Source organism: Mirounga leonina, unplaced genomic scaffold, assembly GCF_011800145.1.
Source record: "Mirounga leonina isolate KUSES-001 unplaced genomic scaffold, KU_Mleo_1.0 Mir_418, whole genome shotgun sequence".
Lineage (NCBI taxonomy): Eukaryota > Metazoa > Chordata > Mammalia > Carnivora > Phocidae > Mirounga > Mirounga leonina.
The window spans coordinates 15,919,285-15,946,736 of record NW_023270739.1 but is presented as its reverse complement, the minus strand read 5'-3'; the positions used below and the strand labels follow the sequence as shown (position 1 = coordinate 15,946,736).

The 27,452-nt window shown below is 38.2% G+C and overlaps 1 protein-coding gene and 1 long non-coding RNA gene across 3 annotated transcripts in view; one reads left to right on the top strand and one right to left on the bottom strand.

Moving 5' to 3' along the window:
* Positions 1-281: 281 nt before the first annotated feature.
* LOC117998814 lies at positions 282-23,930 on the top strand. Its single transcript, XR_004676090.1, has 3 exons — positions 282-312; positions 20,759-20,862; positions 23,915-23,930. It is a non-coding gene; the product is annotated as an uncharacterized LOC117998814 (long non-coding RNA).
* The window catches only part of IGF1 (insulin like growth factor 1), a 74,615-nt gene continuing 50,263 nt past the window's right edge, over positions 3,101-27,452 (bottom strand). Inside the window, exons 3-5 of one of the 2 annotated variants that reach the window (XM_034987714.1) lie at positions 24,094-24,275; positions 22,550-22,601; positions 3,101-9,442 (exon numbers count right to left, since the gene is read on the bottom strand). In XM_034987714.1, the coding sequence (XP_034843605.1) occupies positions 9,417-9,442; positions 22,550-22,601; positions 24,094-24,275 (260 nt within the window). In that variant the 3' untranslated portion in view covers positions 3,101-9,416. The remainder of the gene's footprint in view (positions 9,443-22,549; positions 22,602-24,093; positions 24,276-27,452) is intronic. The other variant, XM_034987715.1, reaches the window with a different exon arrangement.

Below are 27,452 nucleotides of genomic sequence, written 5' to 3'. Positions count from 1 at the left end.
ACTTCTGATGTACTGTTGCAATTGTCTCAAATCCAATTTACATCTGTTTCTGTTTTTACTGATTGCTTTATTCTTTTGAAAATCATCTCATCCCATCACAGGATGAAGGAAAGAACATTTAGAAACCAGATGTTATATTAACCATAACCATTATCCTTTATTGGATCCCAAAGAGATTTAATCTCTATCCATAAACAGGTGAGGAAGACACCAACTTTCAGCTCAGCTTTACACTTTAAAGATGCCTCATCGAGAAGAGGGCAAAGGCTCTGACATCCACCTGCCATTATGACCCAGAGAGGATTGTAATTGGTATGTATAGCCCAGTGGTTCATTTCTAGCAAACCCAAAGCTCCCCTTTATGTAACAAATATTTTATGATATACCCTCTGGTGTCCCAAAGAGAAATTTATAGATAATGCTGACATATACAATTTCAATAAAAATAAAAATGATGCCTGAACCATAATATAAAGGAGAACTAAAATGAAAATAGTTTATAATAAAATAACATGCATTACAAGATAGAAAGGCTCAGGCACAACTCCATTAGAACAGGTAATGAAGTGGTCAGATGTTTACACTTAATGTGGAGAATCATGAATGTTACAGCTGCAAGCTGACTGATCCTCTCAGAGAATGGAGAGAGATTCAAACAGCATAATTAGCATTGTTATCAATGATGTTTTTTCTAAAATAGTGGACAACACTTGGTAAAGTTCCAAATGAAATAAAGTACCACCTTCCTCTTAATTTCCATGGTAATTGCATTCCTGGAAAATTCAGTTTATATTAAAATCATGCAAAAATACTTTGAGTTTGTAAGTAGATTAGAGTTATAGCCTAGGCTTAGGTGATTACAAATAGGTTTGTCATCCACATGAAATGTCTGAAGCCCTAACCCCCTGCCCAATTAAATGCCAATAATGCCTTCCTCAATCATCATGAATGACAACCCCAAATGTCCCTACACATTTCCAAAATGCCATCTAGGGCTAGCATTATACCCTTTGGAACTCCTGAGAGTGGGATAACTAAGGCCCTTTCGAAGGGCAGAGATATAAGAACATGGGTCTCATGAAACTCACTCCCCAAATCCACATTTTTGTCTGTGGAAGCCCTGATTCAACCTTGATACCACACTGGCTTTGACAAACTGTCAAGAGAACAACAGGTGTATTGTTGCCAAAGCTCTTGGCAAGGTTCTTCATTCTTAGCTTCTAGTTTTACTTATGTGGAAATGGCTTATTTCTGGACTGTATAAGGACCCAAGTCACACCTTCTCACTGAGGAATCCTGAGATTAGTTTAACATCAGATATTATATACACCATGTGAAGGTCTATCAAGAATTGACATTGCAGTGTGAATGAGCAGAGAAATGGCTGGAGGTAAGGTTGAAAGCCCAGTTAGATACATTAGTTGTTGAGCAAAAATGTTTATTTATCTTGATAATATAATATTCATAAATAGTTTATCACTCAAAGGTGCAATTAGCTATATTTCTGCCTGTAGCATGTAAAACCAAATTTTAATAGGAATAGATCTGTCACCATATGGAACTGTCCTTGTGTCTGGATTGGGGCATGAATGGCAAAGTACTAAAAACACAGGTTTTGATGTCCTCAGACCCAGATTCAAGCCCATCCTGCCTGTCTGTGACCTTAAGTAAGTTACATAATGTTTTTGAGTCTCCATTTTCTCACCTGTAAAATAGGATTCATAATAGTGCCTGACTCATAGAATTTTTGTAAAGACTAATGAGATAATAGAGGTAAACCACTTGGCATAGTGACTGACCCCTAGTAAATGCTCAGCAAATATGAATAGTATTTTTATTTTATTTGTTTTTGGGGGGGGAAGGGGCAAAGGGAGAAGGAAAGAGATTCTTAAGCAGGCTCCATGCCCAGCATGAAGCCCGACGTGGGCTCAATCTCACAACCCTGAGATCATGCCCTGAGCTGAAACCAAGAATCAGATGCTTAACTGCCTGAGCCACCCAGGTGCTCTCCCCCACCCCCTCCAACTTTGCAAGTTCTTTCTAAGGGAGAGGATGAAGTGTTGGATAGGAAGTAATTCTAGGGAGAGTTTGTTGAATGGAGGAAAGAGTCTTACTAAAATGACAAGAGACACATGAGCAGCCAGACTTTCCTTAATGGATTTTAGTTAACAGTGATGTTTGACATTAGCAGCCAATTTCTGCCGCGTGCTTTATTGCCTCCCACTTCATCATCCCCAAAACCTTTACTGAAAGGCTGTGCCCAGCTTAGCCTAGTGTGAATAAAGGGAGAAAAGCATTGTCTAGGGAGAGAAGCAATGCAGTTAGAAGCTCATGGCCATAGGCAGCAAGATGCTGAGCACAAATAGGACAAGGAGGTCTGGAGGATAGGGTTAAGGAGAGCTGTGGGGACTCTGAGGGAGTGACGGGAGTCACGGTGAGCTGCACGTGGGAAAATAATAAACTGGTAGCTAGTAGTTCCTTAAAATCAAGTACAAGTCTCCTGAGTCTTTTTTATATTTAGGTAACTTTCCAAATAGTTCATGGAAGTTTTAAGAAAAGGAAAATAGAATGAGATACTTTCAAACAACAAGAGGGAAATTATTAATCTTTCCACCTTGTGCTTCTACAAATGCTGCTGTGAGTTTGATATTCAGTAAAGATTTAGAAAGATTTATTGAAATAAAAACTCAATGCTGAGAGACCACATTCTTATGAAATCTCACAATATGGGTAAATATTGAATGCTACTTGTATATTATGTGCCCTATTTGATAGAAAATCTTTTCCCAGACCCTTTGTGTCATGGATTATAACTCACCGTTGGGTTACAGTGAGTGGGGTTGGTTAATTACACCTGCTTTATTGTTAATGCATATATCGTACAATTCATACATCTCTTACATAGTTTGTACAAGCTCTTTCAAACATTTATTTTTAAATATAATCTGTAAATTCTATAAGATATCTCCATTCTGGTGTATGATTAGTTTTATTTTTCTGGGTAAGTTTTCTTGTTAATTTGTTGCAGTGACCTTCATTAATAAAAATGCTACATAACAATAGAATTCTTAAGGAATGACACATTACACCAACATTGTCCAAAAGAACTAATTAATCAAACATGATTAATTTTAATGTAATTACTAAAGAAAGATATATCATTTTATTATGACGCTCTAGCCATACATTTTTCCAAATATGCTTACTTAACAGTAAATGTAAGATAATGATTCAGTTAGTTACAGTTTTAGAAGTCATTAGGATCGATATTTCTCTGCCATAAATGAATAATGATTTCAAATACAATCAGAGTTAATTTAATAAAAAATATGCTTTTGAACTAAGATAGATATAACGAATGACCAATCATTATTTTCCGGTTTCAAAGCAGCAGGGAAAAATTCAGTGTCTGTAAGTGTACTTATCACACTTGGTCTGTAAGTGTGATAAAACCATATGAAGCAAAACACATGATGTAATCCCGGTTCTCAGAGTTCATTAACTCTCTTAGTAGCAAGAGATCTGACATGGTATTTGGGGCCTTTATGTAAACTGAATACAAGCTGCATGGTGTTTGAAAGTTTTTAATATTTTGAATAGACATTTTAATGATACACAGACACAGATAAGAGATGTGAGTAGACAGTTTGAGGTTTCAGAGTCCCTCCTGCAGTGTGTTTAGCAGCAGGTACAAGATAAATATCCAAACAAAATCAGATTAAGGGATTAACAGAAGTGACTTTGCTCTGGGTAGGTAAATGGGGCCAGTGGGTGACTTCGAAGGGATTTTTGAGTTTTGTTTTTATTTTTCCAACTTTTACATCAGTGCATTTTGGGCAAAAGAAAATGAATAATGTTTACTTTTAGGATGCAGTAGGTCTGGGCAATTAAATAAAAGGCAGATTCTAAGGCTTGCAAAAGGTCATTCTGAAGGTATCCGATGATTCAGCAGGGATAAAGTAGGAGAAACTATCTCCATCTTAACTCACATTTCAATTGGTCAGTTACATTTGGACTTTTGTGTTCCCCTTTTAAAATTAACATTTTTTTTTCCTTCAAAGACCCTATCAATGACAGCTGAAGAATGGGGAGAAAGAGGGACCATGTTTAAGATCAAGGTGCAATCATAAATTAAGAGGGAACATGTGGAATATATGTTTTTTAAAGAGGTCCCTTTAATTCTAGGGTTTCAGCTTGGTCACCCCTCTATAAAAATTTGAGGCAAATACTAAATGAATAAGGACTGGGAGGAATAGAGACAGTTTCAAAAATTCCCTGGGCCTCTGTCTTATCTATGAGAGGTTTCCCCCAAGAAAGTATTGTTCTAGATAGGACTTGGTTATTTTAATTGGTATCTTTATCCTGTACCATATGCACTTTAAAGCTTCAGACAGTCCTCTCATCTCCTTTTTTTTTTAAATAGAAATCACACAAAAAAGATATCTATGTATCAGTTTCTAACACCTAACAGGAAAGTCTTTTAGAATATTAAAATAGCAATAAGCAAATATGTACTATAGGATTAAACACTAGCATTTAAACAAACCAAAAACAAAAAATCAACAAAATTTTCTTCTTGTTTTTGTTCCCTCATATTCTGAACTTCATGATCATTGCAAGAGAGGGAATAAAGAATTACAATTCTTCTATTAAAATTTTTTTAAATAAATGATGCCATAATGACGGATAAATCAGATTTATCTTTTGAAAACATTGATGGGAAAGCCCAGGTGATTTGAGTGGGAATGCTCTTTCTTATGAAGAGAGCCAAACAGGAACTGTCTCTAATAAATTAGTACACTCTTTTAAGATTAAAAATAGCAAAACCATTTTAAATAGTCTGATTATAGCTTCAACAAGTCAAACATACACTTCTATCTAGCCTATAGTTTTAAAGAGTCTATGTGGGTTTAACTTATCATCCCTCATTCCAATATAAAAAAAGAAGAAAGAACCAAGTCATTTTTGAACATTAAGATATTCATAAAGACTGTATAAAGTAAAAAACAAAACAAAACAAAACCCAAAAACGAAAACAAAAACAAATCTTCACAGATTGTTAGCCATCTCTTTCAACAATTTCTCATAAATTCTTCTCTTTCCTTATCAGTAGATAACCCCCATCTCATAAGGAAATACTTTCCAACACTTCCCAATGAGATCAGTGATTGCTTTTTATGAGAGCTACTGCTCTTTGAGATGTTTAGATGAAGGGAGAGTATCTTCTATAAATCAGTAAATGCCAAAGAATGACTTAAGGGGGATGTGGCAGAAGCTATCTTTAGCAGATTTAATCTATGCATTTTTTCTCTTTGTTTTTATTTTCTCCACTTGCTGAATATCTGTTTTAGAGCAGAGAGCACAAAAATCAGTAAGTAACTTCATCATGTTTTGTTCTGCCATTTGTGTGTAAGGTCCTTTTTTTCCCCATGTATACTCTATGCTCTTGGTCGAGGTGTTTGGATTGGATAACATATTGCTAATTTTGCTGAGTTTGAGAGCCAGCAGAATAACAGAGCCTTCTAACTTTACAAAAATTCCATCTTCTGTCCCTACACCCCCAAACTCACAATTTGGTGAACAGTACGCTACTTGTGATAAAAAGTTGAAAGGTGGTGGCGACTAGACCTCATGCTATTTTATTAAGCCATCTATCTATAGAATTGTTGTTTTCATACTTTAAAAAAATATGTCTATGCTTTCTTTTTTTTTTCCTTTTTTTTTTTTTTTTTTTTTAGTCAAGTACTTTCTTAAAGAAACAATAGCACCACATTGGCATAGCCGGCCAAACAATAAATGGGAAAGCAAAATGTGCTACATCGTCCATTTGAGCAGTCTCCCAAGCACATAAACTAGTAACAGAAACCCTGGAGCCACAGTGCATGAGATGGTGTCATCACACAAACATTGACATTCCAAGGAGGGGATGGATTCTCAAGGGAGGCTAGGCCTTCCCCCCCCCCCCACAATAAGTTTTTTCAAGGAAGTGATTTCTTCCCAGTATTCCATTGGACTCTTAGATTGAGTGTTCGTGTGTGCACGTGTGCATGCCTGTCGGGGGGTGGGTGTTGCAAGTTTTTCTTTATTTCTAGAAGAGTGGATTCTGATGGAAGGGTACATTAACTTTTTCAGTGGATCTTCCTCATCTTAAGGTGTTCAAAAGATACTGTAATGTTATTTGGGGAACTGGGAACTGAAATTTGATCTAGGTATTCAGTATTGTCAGTTAAATTAAAGCTAAGCCTGTAAGCTGAAAGCTCATTCTTACCGATATTTACAGCTTTTTCATAAACATTTTGAAATTGCCTCATTTGAAAAATCCAAAGCAAAGCTTATAAAAGTTTCAAGATGTGAAATTTTAGGTGCTCCTTTCTATTGATCCTGGGTCATTCTGCTGTAGTATGTAGATCAACTGATTTTTGAGGTTTTACATTGATCTGTCTTCCAGTTTTATTTCATTTAAAAATAAGATAGTGAGTTAGTATAATTAGTTAATTTTTAGTTCATTGATTTATGATACAGTTGGAGAGGATTATGTGTCAGAAAAAATGAAGAAAGATAATATAGCTTTGCATATTTAAGCTTTCCTCACTAGGGTAGTTTTGGCTGTGAATAGAATTATTAAGTGAATCAAATAAGTCATAGACACTCTTAGAATTACCATATCCAACTGTGCCTGGAAACCCATAGGTCTGCAGAAGATTGCATGTAAAGTGTTGCTGGGAGATAGCAATTTTAAAAGATATACATGAAGAAAAAGAAATAAAAACCAGAAGGGCCATTTTGGGAAGAGAGGTCCAGCATCTAAGTCCACAGAACACATCTCTCTGGAAAACAGATTTAAGAGCAAAAATGACTTCTAGTTTCTTTTACATTTGTCTATAGTGATCACAACATTGCTCAGTATGACAGAGGTGCTCAATTCAAGTAATGCTGAGGATCTGAGGGTTTAAGCACTTATTGGCTGAGCAAGGGTACCCACTATATAGGGCTTCTTTTTGCATATGTTTGAAGATCCAGGAGGTCTTAGACGTTTTCTGATTTCTGAACCTTGAGGTGAAACAGTGGGATGGAAACTAAAGATGCTATTCTGGTTTTCCATGCACAATTTCCAAGAACAAAGAAATACACTTTGCATGAAGTAATCAAGGCTGGTGGCTTTTCACCAAAAAGTTTGAAGGCAGATAAAAAGATCTGAATGATGGATGATTCATTGTTCTAATAAGGAAATCTTAAAATGTAGATGGGAAACATTTTCTAGATCACCATGGGCCTATCCTCACTGTTGGATTTTCTTGATATCAATTTTCAGTTGAATGGATAAGATGCATCCGCAGAGGGCCAGGGGTCACTCTTGTCAGCAGACATAAAAGAAAATTTCTAGTTCTGAAGGAAAATTTTGCCTCTCAACTAGCAACTCTAGTCAAGCATATTTTAACAAAAATTAAAAAAATGTATATGTATATGTAAATATAGCTAAGGATAAGAGCAAAATTTATTAAAGAAAGTGATTTTGTGATTTTGTAGAATAAGATATTATTTCAATATTTGAAATCCGGGGCCATTTTTTTAGGTTACCCAAAAAGAAGGAATAACTATATTGTTCAAAATGACTAGAGTATCATTTATAATTTTACAAGAAGTATTACTAGATTACTAGTAACTGCCTGGAGGAGTCAATGAGTGCTAACAGATGGAGTAGTCCCTCTTTCACTGGTGGAAGTTTTTTTTTTTTTCCTTTTTTCTTTTCCTTTCTCTCTTTGCACTTTGTATTCATAAATCCAAATGCAGAATTCAGATCTGATTGTAAATCAGATATTTCTTACTTATTTTGAAAGGGTTTTAAAAGAGATGGAGCTGGCAGCTTTTTAACAACTAGATAGTTGGATAGTTTGTGGGATAGCTACATTGACAAGAATTAGCACATCAGGAACATTCAGCTGATCAGTTTCCTAGCTATGATGTGAATGGGTTGTTTCTACAATTCCTTGCATCCCAGCAGCTGAAGGGCTCTGACCTTGTGCCCTTATAGCAACCCAGGATAAAATCTGGAGCTTTATCTTTGTAATCTTCATACCACCCCTGTGAGGTAGGTAGATGGCGTTTTGCCCCCATTTTGTAGATGAGGAAACTGAGGCACAGAGAGGTGAAGTGACTTGCCCAAAGTCACACAGTGGTGAGTCCGTGACAGAGTCGGCAAATGTTTATTTCTTCAGTGAGAAATATAAGCCAGGACTGTTAAATTCCTAGCCTTCTGCTTTTTCCACTCCTCTCTGGACTCCCCAATCAAATTTGCATTAGCGGACTTTGTGTCTTAAGTTTTTCTTGGAAGGGATCATTGGGGGAATTTTGCCTTCTTTCCCAAATGGATGGATTTTTAGGACTCTTCCCCTTCGTATCATCTTTGGCTCCAGGCTTCTTCTGTTTTGCTTTCACCTTTTACCGTTTTGGCCAGACTCTTTCATATAACAAACTACAAAATAGCACCATTGTACTAAAAAACAGAGTTTTACATACTGTTTGTGATATATCCTGTATTCTTGATATGCTAAATTTACATAGTGCTCTATATGGAAAAAATAAAAAGAGAGAAGTTACTAATCAGGTTGCACATTAACTCATCATTTGAAGGAACTGTTGAGAGTTTGAGACTTTCTATGCTTAAAACATATGCCTAAAAATGATTGGCCTCAAAATATTTTTTAGCAAGATGTGGAAAAATAAAGCTTTGTGTCTAAAATAAATGGATCCAACTTATATTTGGTACAAATGCCACAGATGGAATCTTTTGGGTTAAAATCTTTTGGGTGTGCTACTTGACTGCTTGTTGCTGCTCTTGAGGAGGCCAAATTTGGCAAATATAAAGATGAAGTGGGGGGAGGGTGAATATAGACAAACAAGATTATCAGACACTGTAAAACAAATGGCCTGTGTTGCGTAGAAAGAAGTGCAAATTAAAAAAAAAAAAAAGAATAAACCACTTAGACAAGACTGCTGAATGAATGGCTCCAGCAGCCAAGACTCAGAAACAAATTTAGTGCAACTGGATCTATACAACGCCCATGCATTTGTGGCTCTTGAGAAGCAGGGACTAAGATATATTTATATATATATTTTTCTCTATAGAACATTATTGATAAAGGATCAACAACAATCTACCAACTCCAGGACCATTTTTGCAAGGTGCAAAGCTTTTAACAATCACTCCTAAAGACAATGTTGGAATGTTTACTTGCGTATTTCATTGGGAGGAATGCCCATCTTATGAAATGTTATCAAACTTATTTTTTTTGGTAAGTCTTCTGATGTTTATCAGGTAACTCCTACAGAGCAAATGATCCTGCTGGTGGCATGTCATTCTTCACAATTCAGGAATGTCTTCCTACATTCTGTAGTTCTTGTTTCCTGCACTCCCTCTACTTGCGTTCTTCAAATGTACTTCCTAAAAATAAGGGAGAAAAAGTGACATTAATTTGATGAAGTTTTATGTACCCTACCCATCTATTTCTAACACTGGGTCTTAACCTTTCATATTTGATACTTCATCAGTCAATCTCACGGACAGCTTGAGCCTGTTTCTTTTCTAAGAAAGACATACTTTCTAAGAAAGTAGATAGGCCTTTAGTTTTTAGTTTAGTCAAACTTTACTCAGGCTACTTTTATGTGCCCCTGGTGTCATGGGGACTACAGATTGCTTTCTAATCACACAGAAATGTGTTTCTATTCATCTGCCACTATCATGGATTCGTTGACCAAAGGAGACTGAAAAATACAGAATTCTGGCCCATGGCATCTTTTCCTACTAAGAGGGGAAAAAAAAAAAGGAACACATTCTGGGATCATCCTCTGTAGTTTTATTGCATTTTGTTTTGGTTTAATTTTTGTAAAAAGGAGACATTTTTCATTTTTTTTCTTTTTCTCCTATGGAGAAAGGGAGAGTTTTAGAAGTAGAAGATTGGGAAGTTTTGTAATTGACTTAGAATCTGTAAAATCACAGACGTACTGAGCTGGGTTCAAATCTTGACTCTTTCAGTTTTAGTTATGTGAACTTGTGCAAGTGGCAATCTCTTGTGTCTCAATTTCATCTATAAACTAGCATAATAATAGTTCCTACCTTGTAGGATTAAGAATTAAAGAATTAGTACCTAAAAAGACTTATAATAGGCCTGGCACATGGGAAGCACTACATAAGTATTAGTTATCATTATTTACTTGTTATTATTATTATTTCATCTTTATTGGAAACTATTCCTGCAATAAAAACCCTGCGTTCCTTGCTGTAGTGCTACCATTCACTTATTAGCAAGCAATGCTGTTATCCAAGGAATATTGAGTTTTGCTTAGAATAGAAGCCCTATATAGTAGAGACCCCTCTGTCTGTTCACTGTTATATCCCTTTCTCTAAAACAATGCCTGGAATATTGCAGTTGCTCAATAAATAGCTATAGAATGAATTAAAAGACTACACTGGGCCCTCTAATAATGTATAGAATCAAGTCATTATACTTTTCCTATAGTTATTATTTTATCCTTGAATATATTTAAATAGCAAAGTTTATACAAATAAGATATGGATTAAATCCAGGAGGAAATGGCATCTGCATGCATAAACATAAGGAGCTTTTCTCTTGGTTTCACCTCTAACCAGGAGGCCCTTAGAGGAGGACATAATGAATCATTATTGGTACAGAATAAAGTTCAAGAATCCACAATATCCCTTTTTCCCAGAACATGTTTTCATCATGACCAAAAACAAGAGTTCTCACTAAAGGTGTCTGGAATCTCCAAATTCTTCCTTCTGGCTAAAATAATGACCTCTCAACCCAGGAACTTATAGGTCATTGTAAAGGACTTTGGAAAGTGTTCAGACCTGAGACCTGCAGGGTGTGAGAAGCTGGGACAGAATCGACTACAATCCCTGGAAATAATACCTATTGGCTAAGGCCCATAGGGATTTGGTAATTTTTCTTACACATATTTTTCAGCTCTACCTGAAATGTTAGAGTTATCAAGTCCTTCAAAAAAGCTAGTTAGCACTTTGTACGTTGATGGTCAATATCCTGTACTGACTAAATAGAAGGAAGATAGTTTCATTGTGTAAATATGTTTATTAAAATAACTAGCTCAGTGGCCATTAAAAACTTATGGGGAGAAGTTTGGCATTTGTATAGGATAGCTTGAAATGCATCTGTTTAAAATACTGGCACTTTTCCCCCAGATACCATACAACTTTACCAAGTCCACTTAACATGCATTTGTTGATATAAAAATATCCACTGTTAAGCTACCAGTAAATTTATATTCCTAATCTTACATGTTATTCTGCATTCTTTTTTTTCTTTTTTTTAGATGCATTTTTTAAAAATTTTATTATATTATGTTAATCACCATACATTACATCATTAGTTTTTGAAGTAGTGTTCCATGATTCACTGTTTGTGTATAACACCCAGTGCTCCATTCAATACGTGCCCTCTTTAATACCTATCACCAGGTTAACCCATCCCCCCACCCTCCTCCCCTCTAGAACCCTCAGTTTGTTTCTCAGAGTCCATAGTCTCTCATGGTTCGTCTCCCCCTCCGATTCCCCCCTTCATTTTACCCTTCCTACTATCTTCTTCTTTTTTTTTTTTTTTAACATATAATGTATTATTTGTTTCAGAGGTACAGGTCTGTGATTCAACAGTCTTACACAATTCACAGTGCTCACCATAGCACATACCCTCCCTAATGTCTATCATCCGGCCACCCCATCCCTCCCACCCCCCACCAATCTGCATTCTTAAAGGAGTTCTCCTGAAAAATGGAAGAAAAACAAATGGGGCTACAGAGTTGGATCACTATTGTCCCAAACTCCTTGAAATATTTCTGTTTAGTATGCAATGAACCCTGCAGATGGTATGTGGCTCATCAAAACCCCCACATGGCCATTATTAAGGATACCACTTCTCTACCAAACTACTAATCAAATTAAATAACAGATCTAAAAATATGCTAATTTGAGTTTGCCTTGTTTTCTCTTTAAGAGGCATACCAGCTTAGAAAAAGATTTTAAGAATCTGGATAATGAGCACACTAGGAAAAATGCTCAAGAATGAAATAGTAACAAATTAAAAGATGAGGTGTTTAATCTCCAGTCTTTCTCTCAAGCCAAATTAATCCCAGATTTACAGAAGAAAAAATTCAGGTATCTTGTATATGTCTGTCCCTCTTCAAATTCATGAAGAGCTGTAACAAAAAGGATTGAGGTTAGATTGGTCAACCATATGGATCTTATCCTTTTCCCCAACAGAGAGATTCTTCTTCTTTTCTCTCAAAGCAGAGGTGTAAACTGTCAATCTGAGCACAGGGATCCTCTGGCTTATTTCTTCTGTTTCAGCCTTGCAGCAAAGCCACGGGCAGAAACTAACTTGAGTAGAGCAGACACTGCTCCAAGTAGCATGGTTCCCATACACACATGCGTAAGGTGGAGGCCATTCAAAACCAGCTGGGATGTTGTCTGGTTTGCATTTGGCTCCCTTCCCAGGCTCTCACATGTGACTTCTTTGTTGCAGACAATGACAGTGACAAAACAAAAGCACTCAGGGATTTGGTCTCAGTCGCATCTGTTGCTTTGCTTATTGTCTTAATTTAATTACATTGGCCACCCTTGACAATGGGCAGCAAGTGGAGGCATGTTAGAAGCAGCCGGAACTGGCACCCACCTTCAATGCACTTCTTGAAGGGTTATGAAACTGTCCCACATTCAGCCAAGCAAAAACTTTTCACTTCAACAGCTTGTCCAAGACAAACAAACCAGCTGACACTGTTTCTAGTATGCAACTAGACAGATTTTTGAAAGGAAAACAGTAGTGAGTAAATATTGTTTCCTATTGACACCAGGGAAGGTAAGATTATTGAAAAAAAAAAAATGTTGGCCCTTTAGCTCACTCAGGTTGGTTGAGGAAATTTATCACTTCGAAGGAAATGTTAACCAACTCATCAGGGAATAAGTTTCAGAACATCTTAATTTGTGATATATATTAGAACACATTGTGTACCATACACAGATATTTAGGAAGCTGGAAAATGCCCTGAAGTATTACATGACATTCACATTCTCCCATTGTCTCTTGGCTCTTATCCTAGCTCCTGGCTTTACAAAGGAAAGCAATCCACAAACTTTTTGATTGAAAAGATCACTGAGAGCTAATAACAATGGCAGTAACAATAACCTTGATTAACATTTGCAGACACTTTATAGTTTACATGGTAATCTCCAGTAAGGTGATATTATTTGCATCAGTCTTATTTACAACCCAAGGCTTGCTAAGATTTGGTGACTTGCTTGAGGTCACATAAAAAACAAACTGATAGACCTAGGACTAATAATTAGACAATTTATTATTTTAATAAGATACTTCTCTCGCTCAGGGCTGGGCACTACATTATATATGTTAATTGCACATATTTTTCTTATTTAATTTTCCTAGTTCTCTTGGGGATGGATAATATGTCTTGTTCATTTTACCTTTAAGGAATCTGAAGCTTAGAAAAGCAAAACAACCAGTTTCCTCTGATTCTGGAGCTCACCAGTTAGCCATTCTACCATATTACTTCCCCAAAAGATAAAACATTTTTGCATGCTTCAAGATCCAAATATCTTTCCAATAATAATAATTGACAATGTTATAAGCTGCCCATGATCCCAGATGGTGGTATATGCTTGTTTAGAGGGTAAGGCAAAACTCTAAACTACGGAGGGGTACCGTCCCTTACCACGAGAGTGAGCTGGGCCCCATTTATATTATTATTGATAGGAATTTAGTAGCACAGTATTCATTTGTCAAAAGCTAACCCTGTGGATATCATAAGCCCTTCTTTTTGCCCCACCTATCTTTATGAGATTTTGCCTGAGAAACAGTATCTAAAAGAAGGATGATAATAGTCTCTTTAAATTTCAGAGAGGAAGCAGTGATGTTTTCAATAGACTATGTTTCCATCTCAACAACTCCAAACAAGTAAGTATTGTATGACATAAAGTCTAAGAAAAGCCTGGCACCCTATAAGAAATGCTGGGAAAATAATGTCCAGCATGGAATATTAGCAGCCTATTGTATATCAGACGAGATCGGACGCATTCAGGGTGATATGGCGGTAGACAGCAGCCTATTGTATAGCATAAAGTCCTAACTCAGCATTGACCTTCTAAAAAGGGCAAAATAGGGGGGAAACAGAGGAGCAGGTAATTGGAAAGATCGCCCAGATATCAGCTCTTTACCTGTAGAAAAGGATGTGCTCTAGCTATTTTGCTGGTTTGGCCTGGAGACACATGAAATTGTGGAGGATTATTTAGATGTTTCAGTAACAACTTTGATATCTCTTTACTTCAGGGAATCACAAGTTCAAATTCCAGGAGAGTTGGGTCAGCCTTTCATCTCTGGGAGCCAAGAGAGTAAGTGTCATGCGATCTACTCAGTGCTTTGGGATGTGACTTTTTAAAACCAAAGGACAAAGGTGCACATTTCAAGAGACTTGTGCTCCTGGTGGGATGGTTGCCTCTTTAACAAGGTAAAAGGTATATAGATTAGACATAATGTCAGTCTGCTCAGCCTCTTCCTTTTTTCCTGGAAATTACCTCATCCTACTTTTTCTGTGGTTATGGTAGGAATGGCCATTTTTTCCAATATGACCCTTTTCTCTGGCAATGGTGAATGGCCCAGAGCTGACATCTTCCCCAAAGATAAGACTGAGTATGTTGGGGATACAAGGTAGACCCATTCCTGGGAAACACAAGATTCCTTTATTGGCAAACTTTTGATTCAAGGACTCCTCAGTGGCTTTTCTGAACGTTTCCTTAGACTGTACAGCAGTCCAAGACATTTCCACCCAACATTCTCTCCATGGGCCCTTCTCCTTCACTTGGGGTCAGACTTGCATTGTGTTCTAATGGCTTGCCCAGGCTTCCCGATTCCTCCCCCCCCCCCGCCCCATTTCACACAGATATTTCCCCTAATAAAATCCTGCTCATTTAACCCAGTCTCATCTGTTTCCCCAAAGACCTGGGCTTACACACCTGGTTTGGATCCCACCTCCCCACACAGGAATTAAGGGACCTTGAGAATCACTACATTGTTCTCTCCTCTCTTTCCTCTTCGGTAAAAAGAAAGGGTTGGGTAAGAGCACCCACCTCATAATGTTGTTATGAGTGCAGGTGATCACCCCTACACATTTACCTGGCATAGTTGTGTGTGAGAGAGCCTACTGTTTCAAGGGCCCTTGATTTTGATCCATTTTGTGAACTCATTTATTAGCAACATCGATCTGCTCAGGCTTCAGTGCTATCAGAGTCCACTCTGCCTCTATCTTTGTTAGAGCATTGATGTGCTGTAGAGTAAATATGTTTGTGTTTGTTTCCCCACTGAAAAGTAAGCTCCTTGAGGACAGGTAACATATTTCCTTCACCTCTGTATCCTCCCCAGATGCATGGTGCTTCGAACAAGCATAGCAAATCAGGAAAAGCTTGCTAAATTGTTTAAATTTTTCTATAGAAGTAGTAGTATAGAGTTTAAATAGCAACCCTTGCATGGCTTCCTACTTCTTGCTGTGCTCTCTATGGGGACAAATAGCACAGAGCCCCTTCCTGTTTTGGAACTTAAAATTGGTGGGTTGTGGTACAAGAAGTATCAACGAAAAATGCAGAAAAGAGAGTGCAGTGCATGGTTAACACACTGGCGTCCCTCTTCAGTTTAGATTCTGGTCTGGCCACTTGTTAGAGCAAGACCTTGGCAAGACATATAGCCATACTCAGCCCAACTTTTTAAATCTGTACAATGGGGATAATTTTAGTATTTAGCCTATAATCTAATGGTGAAGATTAACTGAAATAATTCACTATAATCCTTACCACTGGGCGTGTGTTTAATAAATACCAGCTATTCTTACTGCCCACTGCCCTTTTTATAGTTACTGTTGTCAAAGCACATCCCATAGGAGGGTGTTGCCTTTCCCTGGCGGGAGAAAGGGAATCTACTTACTGAGTGCTTAGAGCTCCCTGGAATGCTGGGATACCAGATGTACACCTCTTTTTTTCTAGAGACTGGTGCATCCCTAGGAATCCCTAGGGATTTAGGGAATTTATATTTGTCCCATAATTATTCATGGATTATCCAGATTTAGCAACTTTCTTACTCTTCAAAGGATACCACCTGACTCTATTTCAAATGTTTCTGTCTGTGATGTAAGAAATCACTACCAAAATTGTTTAAAAGCCTGGAAAAAAAAAAGAAAAGGAAAAAAAGTGCTGAAGGGTATTTTCCCTTGTTGGAAAGAGGTATTTACGTTGCCTTTAATAGTCTTGAAGGATGTTGTAAAACACTTCAGGGTTCAGATTGCTTACACTGTTGATTTTATGGGCAGCTTGTTTAGTTAGCTGTTTGTGTTTCTGTTACATTTTTAAATAAAAAAAAAAGTTTAAGCATACTATCTTTCCCAGAGGGAGTTGACTTTGGAATTGCTGAAAGGTTCAAATGTTGTGGTATTTTAAAAAGTGAAACACCACATTCTAACAATTTCACTGATATGGGCTAAAGATTCAGCACATTTTTACCTAAAAACTGGATTTGATTATTTTTTTTCTCAAGCCTCCAAAATGCCATACATCTGACATACAACTTATGCTGGAGTACTTAAAGTAGTATATGAAGTGATTTATATTGCCATGTTCTGAGGAGATGTGTGGCCCAGAGCTGTAGCATTTGGTGTCATTTTAACGCCATAGTGATGAGTTCACAGGATCGGTAGGAAAGGGTGTTGCCCTCCTCCACTCATTCTTTGTATGTGTGACACATCTGGGCAGAACGCTCAAATACTGTGTTCTAAATTTTCCTCCTCGCTGAATTGAGAGAAATTTTGGAAGTTTGGAAGGCTTGTCTGAACTTTTAGGATGAACAAAATAACACTATGACAAGTTAAAGTGATTTGCATCTGTTTGAGGTTGATGGGAGCCTTTCAGCTTATAAAAGTAAACACTCATGGTGCCAGCAGAGCTTTTCCAAGACAGAAAATGGTGCAAGAACAATTCATGCGTGTATACGGTTTTTAGAAATCAGAATTGCTTCATTGTGCCAAAATCACTTCTACCTCTATCCTAATATTCATTTGAAGAAGGAAATAAATGTCATTATTTACAGAAAGACAAACCAGAGCATCCAACAGTGGCCTAAGTCAACCGATATTGACAAAGTAACAGTAATAATGCTATGTATTTATTGATTCATTTATACTTTCCTTATTTTCTAGTCCTGCAATGCCTCATGGAACTATTCAAGCATGCCACCCACACACCATGACATAAATATTGCATATTCCCAAGTCTACAACAGTCAACTGATTAGGAATCCTTACCCAACCCTCAACCTGCCATGGTCTTGTATCTAATCATTTGGGATTTTTGTCTTGCCATAATTGTTATTTATAGCTGTGAAAAGAGCACATCATATTTTCACAGATGGCAGGTATGATTGGTCTTTGATTACTTGACCTCCTGGAGCTGGCCAGACAGAAAGCCCCATATAAACATTTATATATTTTACACAGAATTTTATAAAAACATTTGGCATAAGCATCCCATCTTAGAAGACTGGGCTACTTGGTCAGTTTTGGGTTTGATGTATAATCTCTTGATCTCTCAGTGGGAACTTTGGGGTTATTTTACCAGACAGAAGAACTGCCATCATGCTCAGTGTTTCATAGGTCTTGCTCTTAACATCCCACCTTCCTATAGAAATTCTTACCCTACTAGTTAGAGAAGCCAGAGAAGATGGTATAAACTATTGCATCCTTCTTTCCAGAGTGACAGTAATACACACCTACTCAAATAAATGTATGTACCTTTGTATGATCCAATGGGAACAAAAGTGTATATATGCCAGAGTGAACTGAGGAAGTTAGAGGTTTACAGTTATAGAAGGGGAAAGGGGTGGAAAAGGCATTGGATAGTTTTTGCCAATAACCCCAATCTCTAATAGAAGTAAGAGCAGGGGATGCTGGAATGAAGACAGGCTGGATGAACTGAACTATGATTGTGCTGGGTCAAGAATTAGTCCTGAAAGTTTCTAAAGTTGCAAATTGGTTCTATGTGAAAGTTTCTGTTTTCTGATATACAGAGCCATTCTTTCTCTCTGTAGATCAGATTGGAAGTAGTTGAAATCCATGGATCCTTAGAAGATATAATAGAAAGAAAACCAACTTCTTTCTCCCTCTTCAATAATGTTGCCTTTATTTCCTGAATAATATTTAATTTAGCACTAAACCTGGGCCTTTGAGAAGACAAAAGAATAATGTGATTTCTCCTGAATGATGATTAGTTTTCACATAAGAATTTGCCTTCACTGAAAGAAAAGCCAAGAAACTGTATTTACCTATAATTTTGGAAAGTGATTCACCCCAAATCCCTAGTGGTTGCAACAATGCTAGAACACAAAACTATGTAAACACACACACACACACACACACAGAAAGTAGAGAAAAGAATCCCTTTCTCCTCAAAACTATTTTCTGTAGTTAATTACAGATTGTAAATTACCAGCAAGAACCTTTAGAATTAAAATTAGTTGGATGCATTCTTGTTTCTATCAAACTACCACTTTTCTTTTCTTTTTTTTTTTTTAAAGATTTTATTTATTTATTTGACAGACAGCGAGAGTAGGAACACAAGCAAGGGGAGTGGGAGAGGGAGAGAGAGAAGCAGGCTTCCCGCTGAGCAGAGAGCCTGATGCGGGGCTCGATCCCAGGACCCTGGGACCATGACCCGAGCTGAAGGCAGACGCTTAACTGACTGAGCCACCCAGGCGCCCCCAAAGTTCCACTTTTCAAAAGAGTTCATTTCCTGAACATTAGCTAATAAAATAAAGATAGGAATTTTCCAAAATGTTTTCTTGCTCTTGTTACTTATCTAGCGGTAGCCCATCAGATCTGTAATTGAGCTTATAGTATATGGTGAGAACTTTCCTGGCTGCTCGCTAGAAGTACCAGATACGGACTCACAGGTCCATTGTCCACATCTCGCATAATTTCCCTGCCATTCTCTTTCTTTTTCTCTCTTTTTGAGTTTAAACATAAGTCAGTATTTCTAAATAATCTCTTTTGGTTGCTGGATAAAAGTGAGGTAGCACTAAAGGCATTAAAGAGTCCCATCAAAGATGAACCCCAAACATGTGGACATCAGGGAAAAGTGCTCCGATATCAGTTAGCACCCTGAGGATGGAAAAGCTGATTTTGACCTGGAAGTTTAGTGGCCACTGAAAAACATTTGCTAACCTCACCTGCTCCTTCTTTAAATGTGGGCTTGTCTTGCTTAGGTCAATAAATCACTGTCACTGATTTTTATAGCAATTAGTAGCTGGACTTTTAATCATTTTGATGAGCATATAACCTGAGGAATTCTTCACTGAAAGAAAAGCCAAGAAATTATATTTACCTATAATTTTGGAAAACAAGTCACCCCAAATCCCTAACCTCATAAAAGAGCATTCTGGTTTGTCTAAAACAATTTATCTTCTTATTGCTACCAAAGCCATCCACTTTAACTTCAAACTATCAACTTTGCCCTTGGATTAAAAGTCAGCTCCCTGCTACCTATTAAATAGTGAAAAAGCCTTATTCCCTTCACATAGACAAGTAAAGAGAATAGACCTCATCTTTCTCCCATAGATGCTAATGGACTTGAGAAATTGCAAAATGTATTACTTAAGAAAACATAATTTCCTGTTGGTGTTTGGTGGGAGGTGGTCAAGGGGTGAAGGGAGGGAGGACGGGCTCTTGGCGGACTTCTTTTTTTGCCTTTTTTCCACCCTTACATCCTAACAGCACGCACATTCGAAGCTGTATGAGGTTTTGTTTGTTTTCAAGAGATGCTTGAAAGAAGATCAAATGCTTGTGAAAGGCACTGAATCGGCAGCCCTAGAAACTGAAATGTCCCGGAAGCTGTGTGAGCCCGGAAATATCCCACATTTCTATTTATTTTGGCAATTTTACTTAAAACTAGTAAGAGCTGGAGTTCATGCTACAATTAAATTTTCCTCAGGCACCAAGAAATGAAAATACATATTACATTTGATTTTAACTGGTTGAGAAAAATGGTGGTTTTCTGAAAGTTCGTTCTGTGACCTTGAAATAAAAGTTAATGGTTCCATGGGAGAGCTGAGCTTCCACTTAAGTTGGAATTATTCATAGAACTGGGGTTCTTTGGGTTGGAACGGCTCTTAGGTCACTGAGTTCCTTAGGTCACTGAGTCTTTGCCTCACTTCTTTTGAATGAAGCTTATCATAGAGTATTATTATAGTTTATCCAAAGCCTTGAGTCATAATTGACATTTACACCATCAACAATAAATAGGGAAGAGATAATTCTCTAAGGAACCTTTCCATAGGACATGAATTATTAATTCTTCTGTGGAACTTGAAGAACCATCTGTATTTGCAGGCTACTCTCAGGTGGTGGTCACAATTAACATTGGCTTATGCCTGAGGCTGGTCTCAAAGCATGGGTGTCTTAGTGGAAGAACTCAGCATCTCCTGAATAAGGTGGCTGGCTAGATGGGCTTAGGCACCAGCCTACCCTTGTCTATTCAGATAGGCCAGGCTTTTGTAACCACAGCAGAAGTGGCTTAGCTCCCATCTGGGGCTTGACATGTTTCTGACTGGACCTTTTCCTCCTGGATTGAGCCTTGGGCTTGGCCTTATATGTTTTGTTATGTTATATTTATTATATATCCTAGGTTTTCACTGCACCATAGAGGAAGGATGATCCTGAAGTAGAAAATAGCAGGGGCATGAAGGACCAGGTGGAAAGGAGGTTCCTTTATACCATGACATCTTCAAAGTAGGTTACTTGGATGAAATACTTCACTTCTTGGTTTAGTCATCTTCTTACCCCAAGTGTCATCATTTGCTTGGCTGACCACTTCTCTCCTACACCCTCTCTCAGCTCTTATAATTCACAATTTGGATGATCTTGAGACTTTTTGTTTTATATCTATGAAGATGCTAAGCCTACTAATTAAATCAAAGAAGCTGAAGGAGATTTACAAGACCTAAATTCTGTGATTCTACTTAGCTTTTTTTATCTTCAGGGAAATCCAGCCCCTTGCTCTCATTCATGCCCTTCCTTCTGGTGGAAAACTATTAAGTTAATGGAAGATTTCATGTGCCGTCTATTTCTGCCCCATCTTTTCCTTTCAGAATTCTTTCTTAGTCCATGTTGATTATGTGCTCTTCTCTGCTGGCCAGAAGGAGGGCAGCTTAGAACTCAAGCATGCCTTTACCCTTTTATGGATCTCAGTATTCTTTTCTTTAAAATGAAGGGATTGAACCAATCAACTTCAGAGGCTTTTTGTCCTAGTGTTTCCATGGAACAGAAACTCACAGGATTTCATATCTGAAAAACTTGATTTGTGTGTGTGCGTGAGACAGAGATAGACACATACACAGAGCTTTACAAGAGATAGGATTAGAAGGCAGTAATCAGACATCAGAAGTCTTCTGTTATGGGCTGAATTGTGTCTCTCCTTGGCCATTCATATGTTAAAGTCCTGACTCTCAGTACCTAAAATGTGTCCTATTTGGAGATAGGGTTTTTACCAAGGTAATTGAGTTAAAATGAGGTCAACACCTTTATCTGAACTTCAAGCTTCCACAAATGTGTGAAAATATCTGTTGCTTAAGCCACCCAGTCTGTGGTACATTGTTATGGCAGCCCAAGCAGACCAATACAACTAATACATCTTTTATATCTGATTCCAAAGTGCAAAAAAAAAAAAAAAAAAAAGGAAAGGTTCAGTGACCTCCTCTTGTAGGTTATCTCACCGGCCTCACAGGCCTTTAGGCAAATACTCAGTGCCCTTTGGCCTGAACCTGGACTTGACTAAGAAACCTAGCCTCCATGACACTGCAGGAAAGGAAATCTGGGAACTTCTATGACACAATTCAGTCTTGCTGAGAATTTTGGGCTAATATTTAACTCTGGACATATATTGACATGGCCAATTCTTCTATAATAGCTTCACACAAAATTTTAAAATGCATATAAAAGCCTTGATTTTTATCTTAATTCTTTTACTCTTATTTAATTGTTTTTTTTTGGGGGGGTAACGTAGTGTCTTATTTGCCTCTTTTATAATTTGTGTTCCTTTTTTCATTCTTGCCACTGTTTTTCTTTGGACTTCTCTGGGCATTATATTTTTCTTTTCATTCTCTCCATGTTTGTTATCCACATTCTACAACAGGTTCCTTCTCCTTCCATCACATGCATTATCTAGCTCCACCAGGCCTACTGTTCTTCATTCCTCTATAGCACTTCCCACTTTTCTTTATCGCTGTCTGCTTCTCTCTCATTGTCCTTGCCTCTGTCTGCTTAGTCCTTCTCTCCTCCAGTTTCCTTTTTTTTTTTGCCTCTGCATTCAGTTTCTAGCTCCAGTCTCCCTTCTCTGCTCTTTTCTTCTTTCCTTTCATCTGCTGACTTGCTTCCGTCCCCACCTTCTGTTCCCCTCCTGGGCGTTTCTTTGGCCCACCTTTCCTTCTCCTCTGAGACTTCATTTTCTTGGTGGTAGATGGGGGATGATACTGTAAACATCACAAAAATAATTGCATTGAGAACAGGTGGTTCCCTTGGTGTGTCCCAGAAGACAGAGCCTTTGAGTTAGCCCAGAATGCCCGGGCTCCATGTGGTACAGGAGACAGCATTGGTACTAGAGGGATGTCTAGGCCTCAGTCACAAGACCCAAACTTCTAGAACTCTGGGACTAATCTCTGACCCCCACCCCCTCCCCAGCTAGAAATTGTGAGGCACTGGGTCACCTGGGAAGAGAAAGAATTAACTTGCCTTTGTCCCCTCAAGTACACTTCTCAACCACATTCACCTAAGTTACTTCCGTGATGCTTGCTCCCTGACTTACCCACTGGCTACTGTGTTCTCTGTGCACCAGATTATGCCCAAGCCCTTTCCATCATTCATGGTGACTCCCTGGGGTCACTCTCCACTAAGCTCCCTGGTCCTCCTCCAGGCTCAGCTGCAGTGTAGGACCAGGAAGCAGCACATGTGTCACTGTGGACTCCTTGGTTTCTCTTCTTATGCTTTCTGCACAGTGCTAGTTTTGGCTCTAAAGAGTAAAACCACAGTTTTTTGTTTTTGTTTTTTTAAACAGTGTCCCCAAGGAGACCTACTTGGGCTTTACTCTCCTTACTCACCCTTCCTCACTTTCTTTTTTCTCCTTCACCTATCCCCTATTTTTCAGTTCTCATTCTTTCTACTTCAGGACTAAAATTTAATCACTTCTCATTTGTTCACTCATTTATTCACTCATTCAACAAAACTTATCAAGTGACTAATATGCATCGGATGATTTATGTACTTTTGATGGCATAGATAGTAACTCTAAGGTTTGTTTGAAGTCTAGGTCATAGAAAAAGGCACCTACAGATTTTGATCACTAGAAATTTCTAGGTATTCTTAGAGCCAAACAGAAATTTCTATGTTTAATGGGTTTTTTCTTTAATTAAGTTTGTCATTGAATGTGAATTTCAAATAGTTCCCATTTTAGCATATTTTTTTTTCTTTGCAACTTTGCAGAATACCAGGACTTGAAAAGTTACACGCTTTGTTATTAATTACAATTATGAAAGATGTTAACACTTGTCCAACAGTTACTTTGTGCAGGATGTGAAAAGAATTGCATGTGTATTTATCAATTCTTAAAATGACTTGATGTAGAAGGTATTATTATCCCAATTTTACTGATGAAACTAAGGTTTGGATAGGTTATGTTATTTGGCCAAGGGCTCTCAGCCAGTGACTGGTGAAGCTAGGACTTCAGTTTTGTCTGATACCAAAGCTTATGTTTAGTGACTGTTCTCCATTGTCTTCTGGTATCGGATAGTCCAGAGCAGTGGAAAGAATCTGCAATGTGGAGTGACCAAAGGGATGGACATCTGAGGTGAGAATGCTGCTTTTTTTGACCTGTAAGCCGGGAGATTGTGGGGCATAATTTGTTTGGCCTACCCACAGTTATCCTCAATATCTTGAGGATGGTGGATCCCTCCCCACCAGCGGGCTTACCTTCTGAGCCTTGGGCATGTCGGTGTGGCGCTGGGCACGGACTGAGCGGGCAGACTTGGCAGGCTTGAGGGGTGCACAGTACATCTCTAGCCTCCTCAAATCACAGCTCCGGAAGCAGCACTCATCCACGATGCCTGTCTGAGGTGCCCTCCGACTGCTGGAGCCATACCCCGTGGGCTTGTCTGTGCAAATCAAACAGAGTGGCCTGGCTTTAGAGTGGAATCGGCTATCTTCACAGTTCCACCCAGCCCCTGAAGCCTCTCCTCTCCCCACACCTGGCCAATCTACATGTCTCAACCTCTTCCTGAAACTTCCCCAACAATTCCTGACCTCACAGATCCTTCTGGATTCCAGTGTGTCTCTGGACTCTGCCCCAAACTCCTTAGCACTAACTCAATGCACCATGTACTTTATTTGTGTTAATTCTCGAGTTCTCAGAAACCTGTAGTCAAGATTCTTGTCTATGCACAAACCTAATCTTTCCTTATATATTCACTTAGTTTGGAGGCTGCTAAGAATATTAATTAAAAGAAGATTATGTTTTAAATTTTCTTCATCTTTTTAGCAAATCTGCATAGTTTTTATGTGCAGGGTGGCTCAAGTGTTTGCTCTTTTGCTTAACTGCTTCCATTGTAACATCAGGTTGAGTATCAAAGGGGTTTTAAGTCTGGAAAGGGCTCCTCATTTTACTGATGTGGAAACTGAGACTCGGAGTGGGGAATGACTTGCTTCAAGTCATTCATGCAGTAAGGGGTTGAATCAGGATTTAAACTCAGATCTATTCCCTGCAGAGTTCAAGTGCCTCAGAGAGCCCAGGAGACCTGTTGTGTAACTATGGACAAGTTATTTAAGCCTCTTGGGCCCAGTTTATCCATTTGTAAAGTAGGTTTGATAGTATCTTTGTTATAAGGATTCTTTGAGGATTACATGAGATAATGTATGAAACGTGCTTAGAACATCACCTGATATAGAGCAGATCCTAAATAAATGTTGGTTTACTTTCTCTGAGTACCCTTTTCCAGGATCTTATATAGTCTGTGAAGAAACAACTTTAGTATTAAGTGCATCCAGAAGCCTTGGAGTTTAGAATTGATAACAGTACTAGTGTGGTGGGGCTTCCTCTCCTATCACCCTGGAGAGACCAGAACAATCAATTCTGTTTCTTATAGAATTACTACACTGAGACAGAATGAACTAAATGTCCATCTTTCATGTGATTCTAATTGCCCAGATGGCACATCATGAATCAAATTTCTTCTGATACTTGCAAATTAGACCTCGTTACTTGGCAAATAGGTTTTCGTTTAGTTTTTTTTTTTGGACACACTTGTCCTGGCTCTAGAATTAAAAGAGAGGACAAAACAAGCTTATGTGAACTTGCCACTCAGGAACTTAAAATGTACCTGAGTTCCTTGTAAGCTTTTTGTTAAAGTAGAACTTCTGTTAAACCAAATCTTGCCTATATACCAATAGATAAAGCAGACAAAAGTGAAACTGCTCTGGCTCAGACAAAGGCAGGGGGGACTGAATCTTGGCTTTCTCTCATCTCCCTTACCTCCTTTGGGAGGTGGGGAGCCTGGTCTTCTGCACTGATATCCAGCTTTCCTGGAGGAAAATGTATGAACCACGGATCCTGAAGAATCCAACTAATCAATCTGGCATATATTCAATCTTTATTGCCGACACAGAAGACGATGTTATATTCTAAATAAAAAGTCTTATGTTTGTGTAATAATGGCACCATTCTTCAGAATGGCATTTTGAAAGTCAAAATCCCCATGTATATTTCGAACTCTCTAGTTAGGGAAGATCAGATCCATAGTAATGGCCTGCTACCAAACTAGTTTGGCTGCCTTGCTGCTTGAAGGGCCAACCGTTCATGGCATCCTCCACAAACCCAAATGTTTTCCTGATGTTTGGCACAGGAGCCAAGGGATGCTTCCTCCCTGTAAGGCAGGTTTATTGTCATTCTTAGGGCAGCTGGGGGTAGTAACTCAGTGAGGGTTCATTTGTGGTCTCTTTGGGTGGGTTCTGCTTTCTTACTTAGGGGCAAACCCAACCTCATGGTTGAGGGGTTTGGGAGGGACCAGGCAGCTGGCCCCAGCTGAAGCCTCAGTAGTGCTTTCACTTGCCATTGCTACTAGAGCTGAAGACTCTCTGGTTCTGCTTGCCAGCCAGGCCCTGGCAAGCTGAGACTCGGCCAGTCCCCCGGGCAATGTAAACAATGTTTTTTGTTTTTTGTTTTTATAATCTTTTCCTGGGACTATAAATTAGAGGAAGGACACAAATGGGTTTGCATGGTTCTTTGTAATCCACAAAGGACTTCTACATACTTTTTGCTAAGTGGTTATTTCAAGAGGTTGAAGGGGTCAGCCAGTTAAGAGGAGCTGATACACTGGTTTTTCTCTTGAGATGGGAAGGAGAAGGTGGCTTGGCCTACTTTGAGGTATCCCTGTTGTTCACCATAGGTAATGGTTGCTCTTTGTCAAAACTATACATTTCTTAATGGGACATAATTGGGATTTTTTTTGTTGTATAGTATAGAATAATAATTTTATGTTTAAAGGTGGGGTGGTAAAGGTGTTCCAAAAACCTTCAAACTTGGCTAACTCAGAAAAAACTAATTTCAAAATTCATGCTTATGGGTTGAAGATGGAGAGGTTAGGGTTTGCAATTCCAGGACCTCTTTAGCATTTCTATTTCATGCATCTCTAATGTAATCTTCATTCTGTAGGAAGACACCACCCTTAGTCTTGGGAAGGCAGAAAACACTGTATATATCACATATTCCATTCTTGGCGACTATCAATAGCCATGAAACTCAACACAGGTCTATTTCCTCTTATGAAATGGAAAGTAATCATCAGCACAGCAAAAAAATAATAACACACACTGGGCATCTGCTTTGTCCCCTTTCTTAGATGAGCTCAGAGTTTTACATGGCTCAGTCTATAAAATAGCTGTGTTTTTTCAGTCCATAGATCAATGAATTTAGGAACAGAAATTTAGGGCTTTTCTGTAATGTCCCATAAAAAAGTTTACCTTTTGTCTATATCTTTTATTTTTATTTTTTTAATTTTGTTATGTTAATCACCATATATTACATCATTAGTTTTTGATGTAGTGTTCCATGATTCATTGTTTGCGTATAACACCCAGTGCTCCATTCAATACGTGCCTTCTTTAATACCCATCACCAGGCTAACCCATCCCCCTCTAGAACCCTCTAGAACCCTCAGTTTGTTTCTCAGAGTCCATAGTCTCTTGTGGTTCGTCTCCCCCTCCAATTTCCCCACCTTCATTTTTTACTTATTGCCTTTTAAAGTTTAATTCATCCTTTGAAGTGTCCTATATGCTCA